Below are 13,533 nucleotides of genomic sequence, written 5' to 3'. Positions count from 1 at the left end.
TTAACCCGGGGAGGGGGGGGAGTCCACATGATTTTCCTAATTGTCTTGTTTAACTGCATTTACTTGTAAAAGATAAAACCCAACATCTCTAACCAAAAAAAGTAATAAGTCTCCAATAAAATATTCTAAAAACATTAACATGAGTCTAGTGGAAGGAGTTTAATTTTCTAATAAAAAATGTGCTTACATTTACCTCTCACATTTAGTCCTGATCACAATTTAATTAGGATTGCATTCAATAAAAATATGTGTGCATAATAAACAAATATTACAGGATAAGCCAGTCAACATGTTAAATATTTGATTCTATTAATGGTCTTGTTCTAGTTGTTGGCACTCCTGTGTTTTTGCTCGTATTCTCTACCCCCTTAGCCCAAATCCTAATGATAAACTACAATCTTACATCACATCTTCGAGGCCTTTAAATAGAAGATCAATGGATAACAAGTTATTTGACCTTTTTCCCTCTCTTCATTCTTTTATCTTTTCTCCACTTTCATTTTTACTAAACATGAAAAAAGTTGTTCTCTTTTCAATTTTCAAGCTTAGCGTGGTGACCTGAGCATTGAAGAGAAACAATCTCACAATCGAGAGTGTTGAAAGCGCATTTAATCACTTTAATTTTACAGATTTTTTTATTTAATTCTTTGATTCTAAATTCAATTATCTTATTTGATATTATTAAAAATCCATCGTTTGGCATAGTAACTAAAAATTTGCCATACGTCACAAACACATTAAAAATGTTTCATATATATCTTTTGAACAATAAGAGAGATTTGTAGAATAATTAAACAACACACCCCCCCCCCCACCCTTTTAAATGTAATTTTACATATTGTTTTGATTTAGATTAGATTAGACATGTACGAATCGACAAGGATGAGAGGAAAATCCGGATATCAAATGATCAATATCATATTAAAATGTGGAATTATTTGAGAAAATACTCCAATTTTCGACAGGGATATCAAACGGGAATATCCTATGAAATTGATAATATCATAGCATACATCTTCATTTTATTTATTTATTACTGAAGATATGATGGTTACGTGGTGGCATCATGTGTTTCATGAATTCAATTATCACACGGCAATTCAAGGCCCACGCAACGTGGATTATTAAATGTAATGTATTTGGTCGTCCTGCATTATATTGCCCTTTCAAAATTATTTGATCTCCACGTAACTTTTCTATTATTCTTTTTAAAAAAAAAATTACAACAAAGGACATGAAAAAAAATATTATTGGAGAGAATCTTGGAAATAAAAATTGTTTAGAAGAATCAAGTACTAAAATATAAATTTAAAAATACTGTATTGCCGCTAATCAAATCGCTTATATTTTTTTAACATCTTACATGTATTTAATAGTTACTAACAAAAACACATTATTTTTTATGAAACTATTTCTTCTTCTTCTTAATAATAAAGAGATGAAAAACAGAAAACTAAAACAAACTTAAATTAATGTCCAAAAATCCGCAGCCAGCTTATAATCTAATCTCTCTTGAAAATCTGTAAATTCATTGATTAAGGCAGGACGTTGTTAACAAAATGTAACAATTATTTAAAAGAAATATTTTTTTAAATTATATTGGTTCAATTTTTAAAAATAAATATTTTAAAATTATATTGATTCAATTATTTAAAAGTAAAGATTTTTTCAAAAAATTATGTTTATTTAATTAAATTTAATACAACTTTTTTATGTGAAATTAAAAGCTGCACAATCTTATTTCTAAAAGAGTGCTCTTGTAACTTGTGCAATACCCCATATTAATTTTAAGATATATTGTTGACAAATTTATAATAAGGGTTACAATAGTCAATTATACTTACCTTAGTCTTTCATCCTAATTTTGATTTTTATAAAAACAAATCTTAATAGTATTACATCCCTCTTCATAATTTTTCCTTTTTTTTGTTTTTGCCCCTTCTAGTGATCCATTAAACTTCCTTTCTTTGGATGCTGTCATGGGATGGATTTGCATTCATGATGAGGATTGCCTGCTCATTAGCTCAAAAGCTTATCTGCACCTTTTATTTTATTCCAATAAAATATGTACCATTCATTTTATTTTTTTTATAATTTTTATTTTAATAAATATAATATAAAAATATTTTAAAAAATAAAATCTAAAATAAATAGTAAAAATCATTTTGGGATAAAATGAAGAGTGTAAATCAGCTGTTAAGCTGATCAGCACCGAATGCAAGCGCATCATAGTATGCTTGTGTGCCTTTCAGTTTTAGAAGTTAATTTTATTTTAACTAATAGGTTAAATATTATGGTTTGGAATTACTAATTAGGAATAAAACAACAACAACAATGACAACAAATTATTTGAAATATTTACTGCATTTTTATGGTATTGAGTTGTCTACATTTTTTTGATTGTTTACCGATAAAATAATATCAAATTGATGATTAAATCATGCCCTTTTTTTTGTTGAAATATAGCCTATCAATTTGATCCATCGTGCATTATATATAATCAAATAAACAGACAAAATTTTGGACCCACAAATAAATAAAAATGGATAATATAATTACAAAAATAAAGGATATCGATAACTGCCGAGTAGATATGATGACAAGAGAGAAAAAACCGGACTCAACATTACTCAGAGAGTCAAGAGTCCCTTTCTTTGCATTTTCTGAGAGTGAGATGCCGAAACCAACGGTCCAGATTGCGCATGATCCTCGTCCGAAACCGTTGACAGCAGCTGGCAACAGGAGAACCGTCAATGAAAGCAACGGCTGAGATCGAAACTGAGAGATAATATATGAAAGGGAAAAAGCAGCAAATCAGGATCCGCGGAAAACATGTTAAATTGTGGCTGTATTTTCCCATTCGTTCGTGGGATGCAAATGTAACGGACTTACCGTTGCGTCTTGCTCCCACCTCTGCGTTTCTCCTTGCGCCCACCCTCCACCATCCTCCTTGCCCTTCTCCATTCTCCGAGTGTCCTTCGTTCTTCCTCTGCCTCCTCACAACACCCTCCTGAAGAACCCTACTCCTCCAATTCCCGATTCGCAAATGCTTTTTTATCTTCCTTTCGGCTAACTGTTTCTCGCTTGATACCCCTTTGCAGGGTGCCAAGAAGGTATGCTCTGTTTCTCTTTTCTGAAAAAAATTGTTTTTCACTTTCTGAATTCTGACTTTTCGTTTGCGTGCCATGTTTCAAGAACTTTGACGGCTCATCTTGGCGCTGCCCTGCAATCTTCGGTTTAGATTCTTTGGGTGCTTTCGTTCTTCTTTCGTAATATATGGGGATATCGTCTGACAACGTAAAAGGGCTTGTTCTTGCTGTGTCTTCTAGTGTTTTCATTGGGTCTAGCTTCATTATAAAAAAGAAGGGTCTCCAAAGGGCTGGGAATACGGGGAACAGAGCAGGTTCACCTCCTCTTTTTTTTTTTTTTTTCTTGCTTTTTGTTAATTATCTTTTTTATTTTCTTGCTTTATTTTCCAAACTTCAAAATTTTCCCTCATTTCCCGTTATTTGGTGCTTTGTAATATGATCAGCCTCCGGAGGTCATGCATACCTGTTTGAACCATGGTGGTGGATGGGAATGATCACGAGTAAGTGATTTTTGATTGTCACTCGTTTTTACAGAATTTTATTGGTATATCATGCAGCATTGCACAATGTAAGGTGGTATTTCTGCAATTTCCAATTAACAAGTTCTATTATAAACAGTCTTCATTCTTACTTTCTTCCCCTTTCTTTTCTCTTACTTGCAAATGTTTCAAATGGTGCCGTTGTTCTCCTGTTTCCAATTCCTTGCATGCCCAAAATTCAAGGATAGAAAAATTCCACTTTATATAATATTAAGTTCAAAATGAGTGCACTGCAATCTTTTTCACTTGTGGCCCTGTGGGGAAGGATTGGAGTTATAGAAACAGTGCAGTCCTTTAAACTTCTACTTCTCTGACAGAAGCCGTACGTGGGAAGATGATTATTTCTATTATTTCTTATATAGTGAATTTCTCCAACTTTTTGTGGGGCATGGATTATATCTGATAACGTTCTGTTCTTTAAATTCCTAATCTGATTCTAAAATAAAATCAGAATAATTGATCTTTTTGTTTAGACTTTAGGTGTTCAGGTGTTGTTCTTTTACTTCGCTGATAGGGAATTGAGCGATGCAGTGTGAAAGAGTTCGTATGCTGCATTACCTCGACTCTGTTTCTTTTTCCCCCTTACAACGTTATACACGAAGAAGACTATTGATATACACAACATCAAACTTTGGTACTTGTCGATGCCATATGGATCGGAGAGATTAGGTTCTGGAATCTTAACCCTTCGATGATCTAGCTATGAATTATAAATTTCCAATCCGTTCCAACTGCTCACATAAAGTATTGTTTTGCGGTACCATGCACTTCTGTTTGTGCTCAAAGGTGGAAAACTGGGATCGTTGCGTGTTTGTGTTTTATTGTCAATGGAAAAGATCCCCACACCTTTCAAAGTGCTAATTGTTATCAGAACGCCCCAGCAAGTGCTATCTCCTGGCTATTTTTATTTCGCTTGCTCCTTCATAGTGTATACGCTCCAAATATTTTTCATGGAAGGTCCTTTTCTTCTGAGCCATGAAGCACTGATGCACAGGATATTCGAAGGAGTAATTCTATGCATGATGCTAAATTTTGTGCTTATGTTATTTGTAGTGATATTTGGGGAAATCGCCAACTTTGCGGCTTATGCATTTGCTCCTGCTATACTTGTAACTCCTTTAGGAGCTTTAAGCATCATTTTCAGGTAACCAAGAGCATTCTTCACAAAGTAAACTCTTAAGGACTTTTTTTTATATTGTCTTTGACCCATTATGGATGTGCATTTCATTACCTTCAATTTGGGTGCACACATGAAAAGGAAAAATATTACAGACTCATATCATGATGCGCAGTGCAGTGCTAGCTCATTTTATCCTCCGTGAGAAATTGCACGTGTTTGGTCAGCTTGGATGTGTTCTGTGTATGGTGGGCTCTACAACTATTGTTTTGCATGCACCGCATGAGAGAAACATTCATTCTGTTAAGGAAGTGTGGGAACTTGCCACAGAACCGGGTATATTCTGTGCCTATTTTTGTTTTAACAATTTTTTTTCCATTAATTAACAAAATCAGTTGGGTCCTTATATGTTTATTTTATGCTAAATCTACCTAACGGTGAGAGTTATTCGTATAAACAGGCTTTCTTGTCTACACTATTGCTGTTGTGATTGCCGTCTGTGTCCTTATTTTCTGGTACGTACCACGTCACGGGCAGACGCATATGATCATTTATGTCGGAATATGTTCTCTCGTCGGCTCTCTCACGGTAGGAATTAATTCTATTTCTGAAGCTCACGTGTCATATCCGCTGCTAGAAAACCTATCCTCTGATCTACATACCAAAATATGTCCCTTTGTTTTAATTTGTGCAGGTTATGGGTGTGAAGGCTGTAGGCATAGCATTGAAGCTTTCATTTGAAGGGATGAATCAATTCAAATACTTTGAGACCTGGTTCTTCACCGTGGTTGTAATAGGATGTTGCCTTTTGCAGATTAATTACTTGAACAAGGTTAGATGCATTATACATATCTTAATTAATTAATTCACTACTGTTGATTGTCATTATAATAGTTGACAATTGATAATGCCAAGTAGATGCAAGATCAGTAGAATGCTAGCTAGAATAAAGATTTGATGTTTTTTAATTTTATTTTTGCAGGCTTTGGACACTTTTAACACTGCTGTCGTATCACCAGTCTACTATGTGATGTTTACAACATTTACAATAGTAGCCAGCGTGATCATGTTCAAGGTGCTTAATGCTTATTACTCTTATATGGTTCCGGATTTCTTTATCATTTCCCTCTTATGGAGAACAAATTAATTGCGAAAACATGCAGTTCATTCTGAGATGTGTTATTACCAAATAATATGCTGTTTGATGCAGGAGTGGGACTCACAAAATGCATCTCAGATAGCAACAGAGTTGTGTGGTTTTGTAACAATTTTAGGGGGGACCTTCCTTCTTCACAAAACCAAAGATATGGGTTCGAAGCCGACGGAACCCAATAGTCCCGCTGCAAGTCGAGCCGCTCCGTACGAATCTTTCACGTGAGCTGAGATAGATAGCCGAGAGAGGGCGTGTGCCTGCGCGTGTGTGTTTTTGAGTCAATGTTTCACATAAACCAGCAGCAGCAGCAGCAGCAGGTAGTGTTGATAGAAAAGAAATCTGATGGCTTTTAAAGGAATGAAACTTCAGTGTGGCGGGGACAACACAAGAGGGCACCTTGTTCTCTGGTTTTTAAATGAACAGGGAAAGGCACACATTTCAAGTTCTTGTGCAAGACTTCAGCGTCTGTTTCACACAAACCTAGCGTTTTTAGGGACATCAATCATAACGTGTCATTTAGCTCTCTGCCTTTCCTTATTCTTCTTCTTTTCAGTGGATTTGAATTGGAACTGGCAGCACCCCAGTGCCCACTGCCCAATGCACCAGCGGCTGAATTTTTTTTTTTTTTAACCCACTTTGTTTTAAAGAAACAGAGAAATTTATGAAGCACAACAAATGGTTTTACATTTTGCCTATGTTTTACTTTGGAGACTCACTAGAAGCGAGCTGGTGCAGCTTTTTTTTTTTTTTTTTAAATTAAGATAGACGAGTTTTTAAACTCACACTTTATATATAATTATTGATTATTCATTATTCATTTATTGATAAGAAAAAAGAAACAAAGTGGAAGGTGTGGATAAAACTATGATATAAGATCAATAAATTGACATCATTTCCTCACGTAGAGAGGAGACTAAAGTTACCTGACATACTGTACAACTTGAGAGTCTATTGACTTATTGACAATTAATGTGTTTATCCTAATTATTTTCTTAAAAGACCCTTTACAATCACTCTTTTTTCCATGGCAATTATAAAAAAAGCGTGTGTAGGAATTGGGAAATGAGGGTAAAAATGTGGCGTTGGATGGGATTAAAGTTGCAATGATTTTCTGAAAGGACGCATATTTTGATACAGCAGAGGGACAGTGGACAAATATTGTGGAGTGAAGGAAATATGATTTAAAATAATTTATGAAAATTGGAAACTGATATTTAAAATGATGTTAAATGTCAATATATTGAGATTCTCAACATTATCTAGGATTATTTATTGGATTCGCCGTTTCAAATGATTTGAATTCACAACAAATGTATGAAAGTAATTTGGAATTATGAACTGCTGGAAAATTGAAGCTTTAAAATGGATAAACGAAATAAAGGAGTTGAGTCATTACTGGCTTAATGGTTCATTGTTATTACAACAGAAGGCGACATCAGAATCGATCCCGCGCCATCATATGATCAGTCCAACAGAGATCCACAAAAATCAGCCACTCCAACGGCGCAGGAGAATGCGTCACCATAGCATTAGTTTTATTATTTCAACTAGATAAATGACAGAATGACGCTTTTTCTGAAAAAAAAATTAGTTCCGCCCTCTCTTCTGCGATCCTGATTCCTGCGGTAACCTGCATCAATTTCTCTCAAAAATCTCCTCCGATTTCCCCCTAGAAAGTCACTCTACAGCACTTCCACTACTCCTGCATCTTACTTCAATCGTCACTCGAGGCTTCTTTTGATTTCAATTCACCATCACAAAAGGTAAGTGCTATCCATCTGATGCGGTTGTAGGTCGTACTGCTTGCTTGAGTTGTAGGGGGCTCATGTTTAAAATTCAATATCCGATAAGCCAGTGATCTTCGAGGAGCATACCGGGGTCGGTTCCCGATGATGCCTCCAAGAAGAAAGAAATGGACCGAGGCTGAGGAAAAAACCCTAATTGATAAGTATGGCGATTTGGTTGCTGACGGAACACTCGCCAAGATGAAAACCCGTGAGAAAAAATTCAAACCCATTGCTTGTTATGTCAATTCGGTGCACCATCTTCGCGATCCCGTTGCCTATCCCTGGCAGTGGACTTGGAAGGATGTGTCCACTAAGGTCCAGAACATGAGGCACCAGTATTTGCTTGTTAAGCAAAAAATTAAGAAGCCTGAGTTTTCGTCTATGGAAAACTCTGGTGGGGATTCTAATGGGAATGAGTTTGATTGGGTGGAGGGTCTCACCCATTGGTCTAATTTCCTTAGGTATAAGGAGGTTTTTGGAGATGTGGCACTTGGTCATAGTAATAATAATGAGTTAATGGCTCTGGTGAATGGCGATCGTGAAAATGCAGCTGGGTTTCTGGGGCACAGTGGCACTATGGATATCATTGAGTTTGGCCAAATAGGCCATTCAGGGGAAGGGGACTTTACAGCGGGGATTGATGGGGTTGAGAATGAGGTAATGGGTTTGGGTTTTGATTATGATGCTGAAGAAGGAGAAGTGAATTACAATGGAAGTGATCGATTGAGGGAAGATGCAGATAATGGTTATCTGTATGAAGAAGTGGAACTGACTGGGTCTAGCTTAAAGAAGAAGAGAAAAGTGGTGAAGGGGTTGGAAAAGAAGGCATGGAGGATGCTTGCAAACCAACTTGGTCAATTGAGAGAAATGGAGGCTCGATTTGAGCAACGAGAGATAGACAGAGAGCGGGAGAGGCAGAGGAGGGAAAACTTCCGAATGGAGCTTGAGAAGCAATGGGAAAAGAAACTGGAAGAAAGAGAAAAGGAGAGGGAGGAGAGGGAAAAGGAAAGGAAGAATTTGAGGAGGCAGAGAATGTCTGAGTGGGAAGCTATAGAAGAGGAGAATGAAGTAATAGAAAGGAAAAGAAGAGAGGAAGAGTTAATATATGAAAGGGACTGGGAGGAGAGAATGAATAACAAAAGGTTAGAGTGGAAGAAGAGGATTGATGAGATTTTAAATCAGCACCGTGCAGAAATGGGCCAGATGCAAACGCGCATACTTCATGAACAGCAAAATCTTACTAGCCAATTACTTAGTATTTTCTCACAATGGACTGCCCAACCTGCTGGTTTATCTGATCATACTAGTGCTAACAACCATTATCTTTCACAGATGATGCAAAATTTGCATCATGTAAATGGTGTGGTTCACGGTGACACTAGAGTTGAGGGAGATAATCAAGAAGATCGGTTCATTGTTGATGGATAATGTATCTCCTCTGTTGCTTGCAGCTACACTTGGCTATCTAGGATCTTGAGTTCTGGTTAGAAGAAGAGGCCTAAAGTGCGCAAATTTGTTGAATGTATTATCAAGTTTATTCTTCCATTAGGGGAGATTGTACACATCTAATGTATCTTGTACCATCTTATATTGGCTTTCTAGTGATTCATACTTTTATTTTATGTAATTATCTTTGCTCTATATATTTAAAAAAAAAAAAGGTATTTTGTTCTCTGTTCGCATTTTCATATTCATTGAAAATTTCTTTAGCACTGAACCTGAAAATATGAGCATAAATGTCATTTTTGTTTGGCCTTTTAAAATGCTTCTGTACAATCTCTCTATTAGGCAACACCTCTAATGCATCTGTATATCCAAGAACGGATTTTTGTGAAATCCATTGTGTTTCTTCATATGTCAATCATTATGTTGCTTAAATTATAGCCAATAACATGTAAAGAGGGATCTTTTTTCATTTGGGGATGGTACATGATGGTCTGGAGGATGGAATTGGTAGTTCCAAAGTCGTTTGATCGTCTTAAGATTAGGACTCTTCTGCGTAAATGGGGAGCCAAGACGGAGTCATTAGTCATAGCTGTGGGGTTTTTGTTAGTTTTAATCATTTTGACGACAGTAAGATTGAGAAGTAAGTTTTTATTCATAGAACATATGTCTCTCTCAACTATCTTTTCAGTCTTGAAAATATACGATACATTCCAAGTCTTTGCTTGCTACTCATTAAATGGTCCCCTTAATTTGAATTTTTTCTTTATATTTTAGTTTTTATTTATCAGATCAATGTAATAATAGAAATTGATCGTTTGTATGGATTTGTAATCCAAACAAAACGGGAAAAGAATAGATATTACATTCTCTAATTTGGGAAGAAAACACGACAATAACAGCACACATGCATTGTTTCTTTTGCTTGGGTGCCTCAATCCTCTACGTGGTTTGACCCTCCTAAGCCTAATTTCATTTTGTTAATTGTGGGTCTGATCTGGTCTAAGAGGATGGTTCTTTATCTCTGGTTGATTTTGTCCCGCGCTTCACTTAGCATATAAGCTCTGAATGAGCTTAAATCATTAATCCTTTTTTGTGTTGAAGCAAATTCGGAAAGCTCGCTGTGCTTTAACCTTTGAAAATAAGGTGTACGACCCTCTTTCTATTACTCACTTTCTGCAAACTTATTGGGAATTTTATCTGGAAGCTAATGTGAAAACAGGTACTGGCCTTAATGCTCAAGAATCTGATGGTAGAACCACTGATGCTGATAATGCAGAATCCTATTGCCCTTCGGCTGTTCTAAGGAAACAACCTTGCCCTGATTGGCATAGCCTGATGCTAGTGGAGAATGTTATTCATCTTGGAGGATCGATAAGCACTTGTTGCTTCACCTGGATCCCAAGACACTTGATTGTTGCTGTGGACTGAAGTGCTCTAACAAGTTGGCTTCTATGCCCCCTTTCCATTTGGATGATATCCTAACTGGTGTTTATCTTCTGCAGGGATTTCTTGGTTTTGGGAGAATAAGATTTAAAGCCCTCCCAAAGAAATTTATCACAACAAGGGCTATAAGTTTTGTATTAAATATTGTCTTGTGAAAATACATATATGTTGTTAAAAACTGAAACTCGTCTTATGAAAGCACATAAGTATTATTGTTAAAAACTAAACCTTAACTATATTTTCATAAGACAATATCTGATATAACACTTATAGGTCTTTATAATAATAAATTTTTTTTGAGAGAGCCTTAAATGTTGTTTTTCTTTTTTCTTTTCTAGTTTTTGTTTTGTTGGAGCTTTGTTTTTGCTTATGATGTGCTCTGCCCTTTGATTAATGATATTCCTTGTTTTTGGCTAAAAAAAAAATTTTGTATACCAACAGGGAAGATAACATCATCAATTCAATGGCTATAAATTAGAATTGAGACAAACTGAGATAATCAAAACTCCATAATAACAAGTTATTAGTATCTCAAATTGGCTACCATGAAACTATGCACTTTTTAATCTAACACACATCACCAATAATAGTATTCAAACTATGAGATCTTTATCCAATTAATTAGCAATTGGAAAAATGACAATTAAGAACCTCATAAGATCATTACAATTATGGGCCTTTAAATTATTGAAATTTCAATAATAGATTATAGTCCTTACTTAGAATTAAAAATATATATCAGTTTACAAAATTGTCCTTGAATCTCACTTGAAAAATTGAGAAAAAATACTACTGAAATTACTAATATGGGTTGGTACTATTAGTAATCTTAGTTGAAAAAAATCAAGATCTGCATTTGAGAGTGGGTTGTGTATCCCAGTATGACATTAAAATTCACTTTTAAAAAACACTTGTGAATATATGATAATTATTTGAAAATTATCAAAATCACTTCTAAATATAAAATAAATTGCTTCTGACTTTTTATGTTTGTCAATATATAGATAAACTACTTGAAAAATTAAGAAAAAATACTACTAAGATTACTATTATGAGTTTGGATTATTATTAATCTTCGTTAGAAAAATTAGGATGCTAAATGTTATGAATTGAGACTATTGAAATTACTATTATGAGTTGACACTATTGTTAATCTCATTTTCAAGTATCAATTTAGATTTTTCCAATTAAGATCAACAATAGTCACAACCCATAATAACAATTACAATAATGTCTTTTTTTTATTTTTGAAATGAAATTCAATCAATTATTTTCTACATTTCCTAGAGGATAATTTTATAAAGTGATATATTTTTAATTTCAAGTAAGGATCATGATCTATTATTAAAATTTTAGTAATTCAATGCCCATAATTATAATTAATAGTTTCATGGAATGCTTAATTGTCATTTCCCCTTAGCAGAATGAACACAGCTTTTGAGAGACAAGTACAAAGAACTTATATATATATATATATATATATTTATATACTCCATCCGTTTACAAATATAAGATATTTTTTAAAGAGTTAAATATTAAAAAAATAAAGCATTTTTAATCTTTTAAGGTCTAACCATTGTCTTTTTTAAAAAACTGCCCCTATTAATGAATGCCTTTATATTTATTGTAAGATATTTAATAAGGATAAATATAAAAATATAGAATTAATTTTTATATTTATAAAAAAGTTGGTTAAAATCTTAATTTTTTAAAAAATTATTATCTCTTTTCAACCGTGACATTGAATATAATAAATATAGCATTTGACTTAACATATCTTTATTAATTACTCAATAAGGTAAGAGTGTAATTAGAGAAAAAATCCAAAGGGAATAATACTTCTTCTATACTTTTAAGCAAAATCTCACATATCAATAAATTTTATTAAATACACTTAATAATTTTTTTAAAAAAAAATAAAAATATAAACTTTTAAAAATATATTTCATTTAATATGTTAAAAAGAGAGAGAGAAAATTAAATAAAAAGGGAGATGATATTAAAATAAATTTATTTAGTAAAACATTAATTTTTTAAAGTATTTTATATTTTAAAATATTAAATTTTTGATAAAAGTGTCTTATAATTGTTGGGAGGGAGAGTAATATATTGCATACCAATGCCACAAAACTGCACCCATCATAGACCAACACTCAAACCTTGACTTTTTTAGACGGTCCAGGGTGGCGAAATAAAAAGGTGATTGATCAGACTTCTCTCTGTATCTCCTCACCTAAACTCTTTGCACCTGAAAATAATTGTCTTTAATCTTTAGGGTCACTTTTGCTGAATTTATTAGGTCAAATTATTTTAATAAATTGATCTTTTGAAAATCGATTGGTTGTAGTCAATATTACGTTTTGATCAAATCAATGTGAGATGCGTAACATTAACCCAAAAAAACAAAACAGAGTAAATTTAATTGGAATCAATGAGCATGCCTTCGATACAAAATTGCTCCTTTCATTTAATATTATAAGTTATTTTTAATTAAATTATATTCCAAATAAGTTGGTTGAATTACATTTAATAGGAAGTTTAATTAGAAAATGTTATTGATTACACTTCTAATTAATTTTACCTTGAAAAAGACTCAAAATTGTGTTATATTTTTTAATATAATACTTTAAAAAATAGGAGAAATAGAGTGGAGGTGCAGTATGTTGACTATTCATTCAGTTTTGTGGAGGTTAGAGTCATTAATTAAACAAGGAATGGTAATAAGCGCGAAAGAGCCTTGAGTCTAAGTAGTTGTGGTGCGTCCACCTAACTTCAATTATAACTGCGCAGCCAGGCCAGGCCCGGTGTTTTTTTTTTTTTTTTTTTTTGTGGGTTTAACTTTGTACACTTGTTCATTATTTATTCAGGTCAAGCATGGCATCTCTGCCACTGCACCTACCCTCTCTCCCTCCATCGCCCTTTCCCATGAGTATATATAGACGACACGTACACTCACAGA

At 33.9% G+C, this 13,533-nt stretch overlaps 1 protein-coding gene across 2 annotated transcripts; it reads left to right on the top strand.

Moving 5' to 3' along the window:
* Positions 1 to 2,838: 2,838 nt before the first annotated feature.
* Positions 2,839 to 6,584, top strand: LOC129308669 (probable magnesium transporter NIPA1). Of its 2 annotated transcripts, XM_054949955.1 has the most exons (9): positions 2,839 to 3,113; positions 3,196 to 3,403; positions 3,533 to 3,589; positions 4,682 to 4,772; positions 4,921 to 5,081; positions 5,206 to 5,333; positions 5,440 to 5,577; positions 5,728 to 5,820; positions 5,956 to 6,584. In XM_054949955.1, the coding sequence occupies exons 2-9, from the start codon at positions 3,277 to 3,279 to the stop codon at positions 6,121 to 6,123; spliced, it is 963 nt and encodes a 320-aa protein (XP_054805930.1). In that variant the 5' UTR covers positions 2,839 to 3,113; positions 3,196 to 3,276; the 3' UTR covers positions 6,124 to 6,584. The 2 variants fall into 2 exon arrangements, with proteins under 2 accessions (XP_054805930.1, XP_054805931.1); XM_054949956.1 differs by lacking the exons at positions 2,839 to 3,113; positions 3,196 to 3,403 and adding an exon at positions 4,102 to 4,585 and having other exon boundaries at positions 3,527 to 3,589.
* The last annotated feature ends 6,949 nt before the right edge of the window (positions 6,585 to 13,533 follow it).

This window comes from Prosopis cineraria, unplaced genomic scaffold, assembly GCF_029017545.1.
Source record: "Prosopis cineraria cultivar Desert tree isolate PC_DT_omini unplaced genomic scaffold, ASM2901754v1 PC4, whole genome shotgun sequence".
Lineage (NCBI taxonomy): Eukaryota > Viridiplantae > Streptophyta > Magnoliopsida > Fabales > Fabaceae > Prosopis > Prosopis cineraria.
Note: the sequence above shows the minus strand (reverse complement) of the source record. Positions and strands in the feature narration are given on the sequence as shown.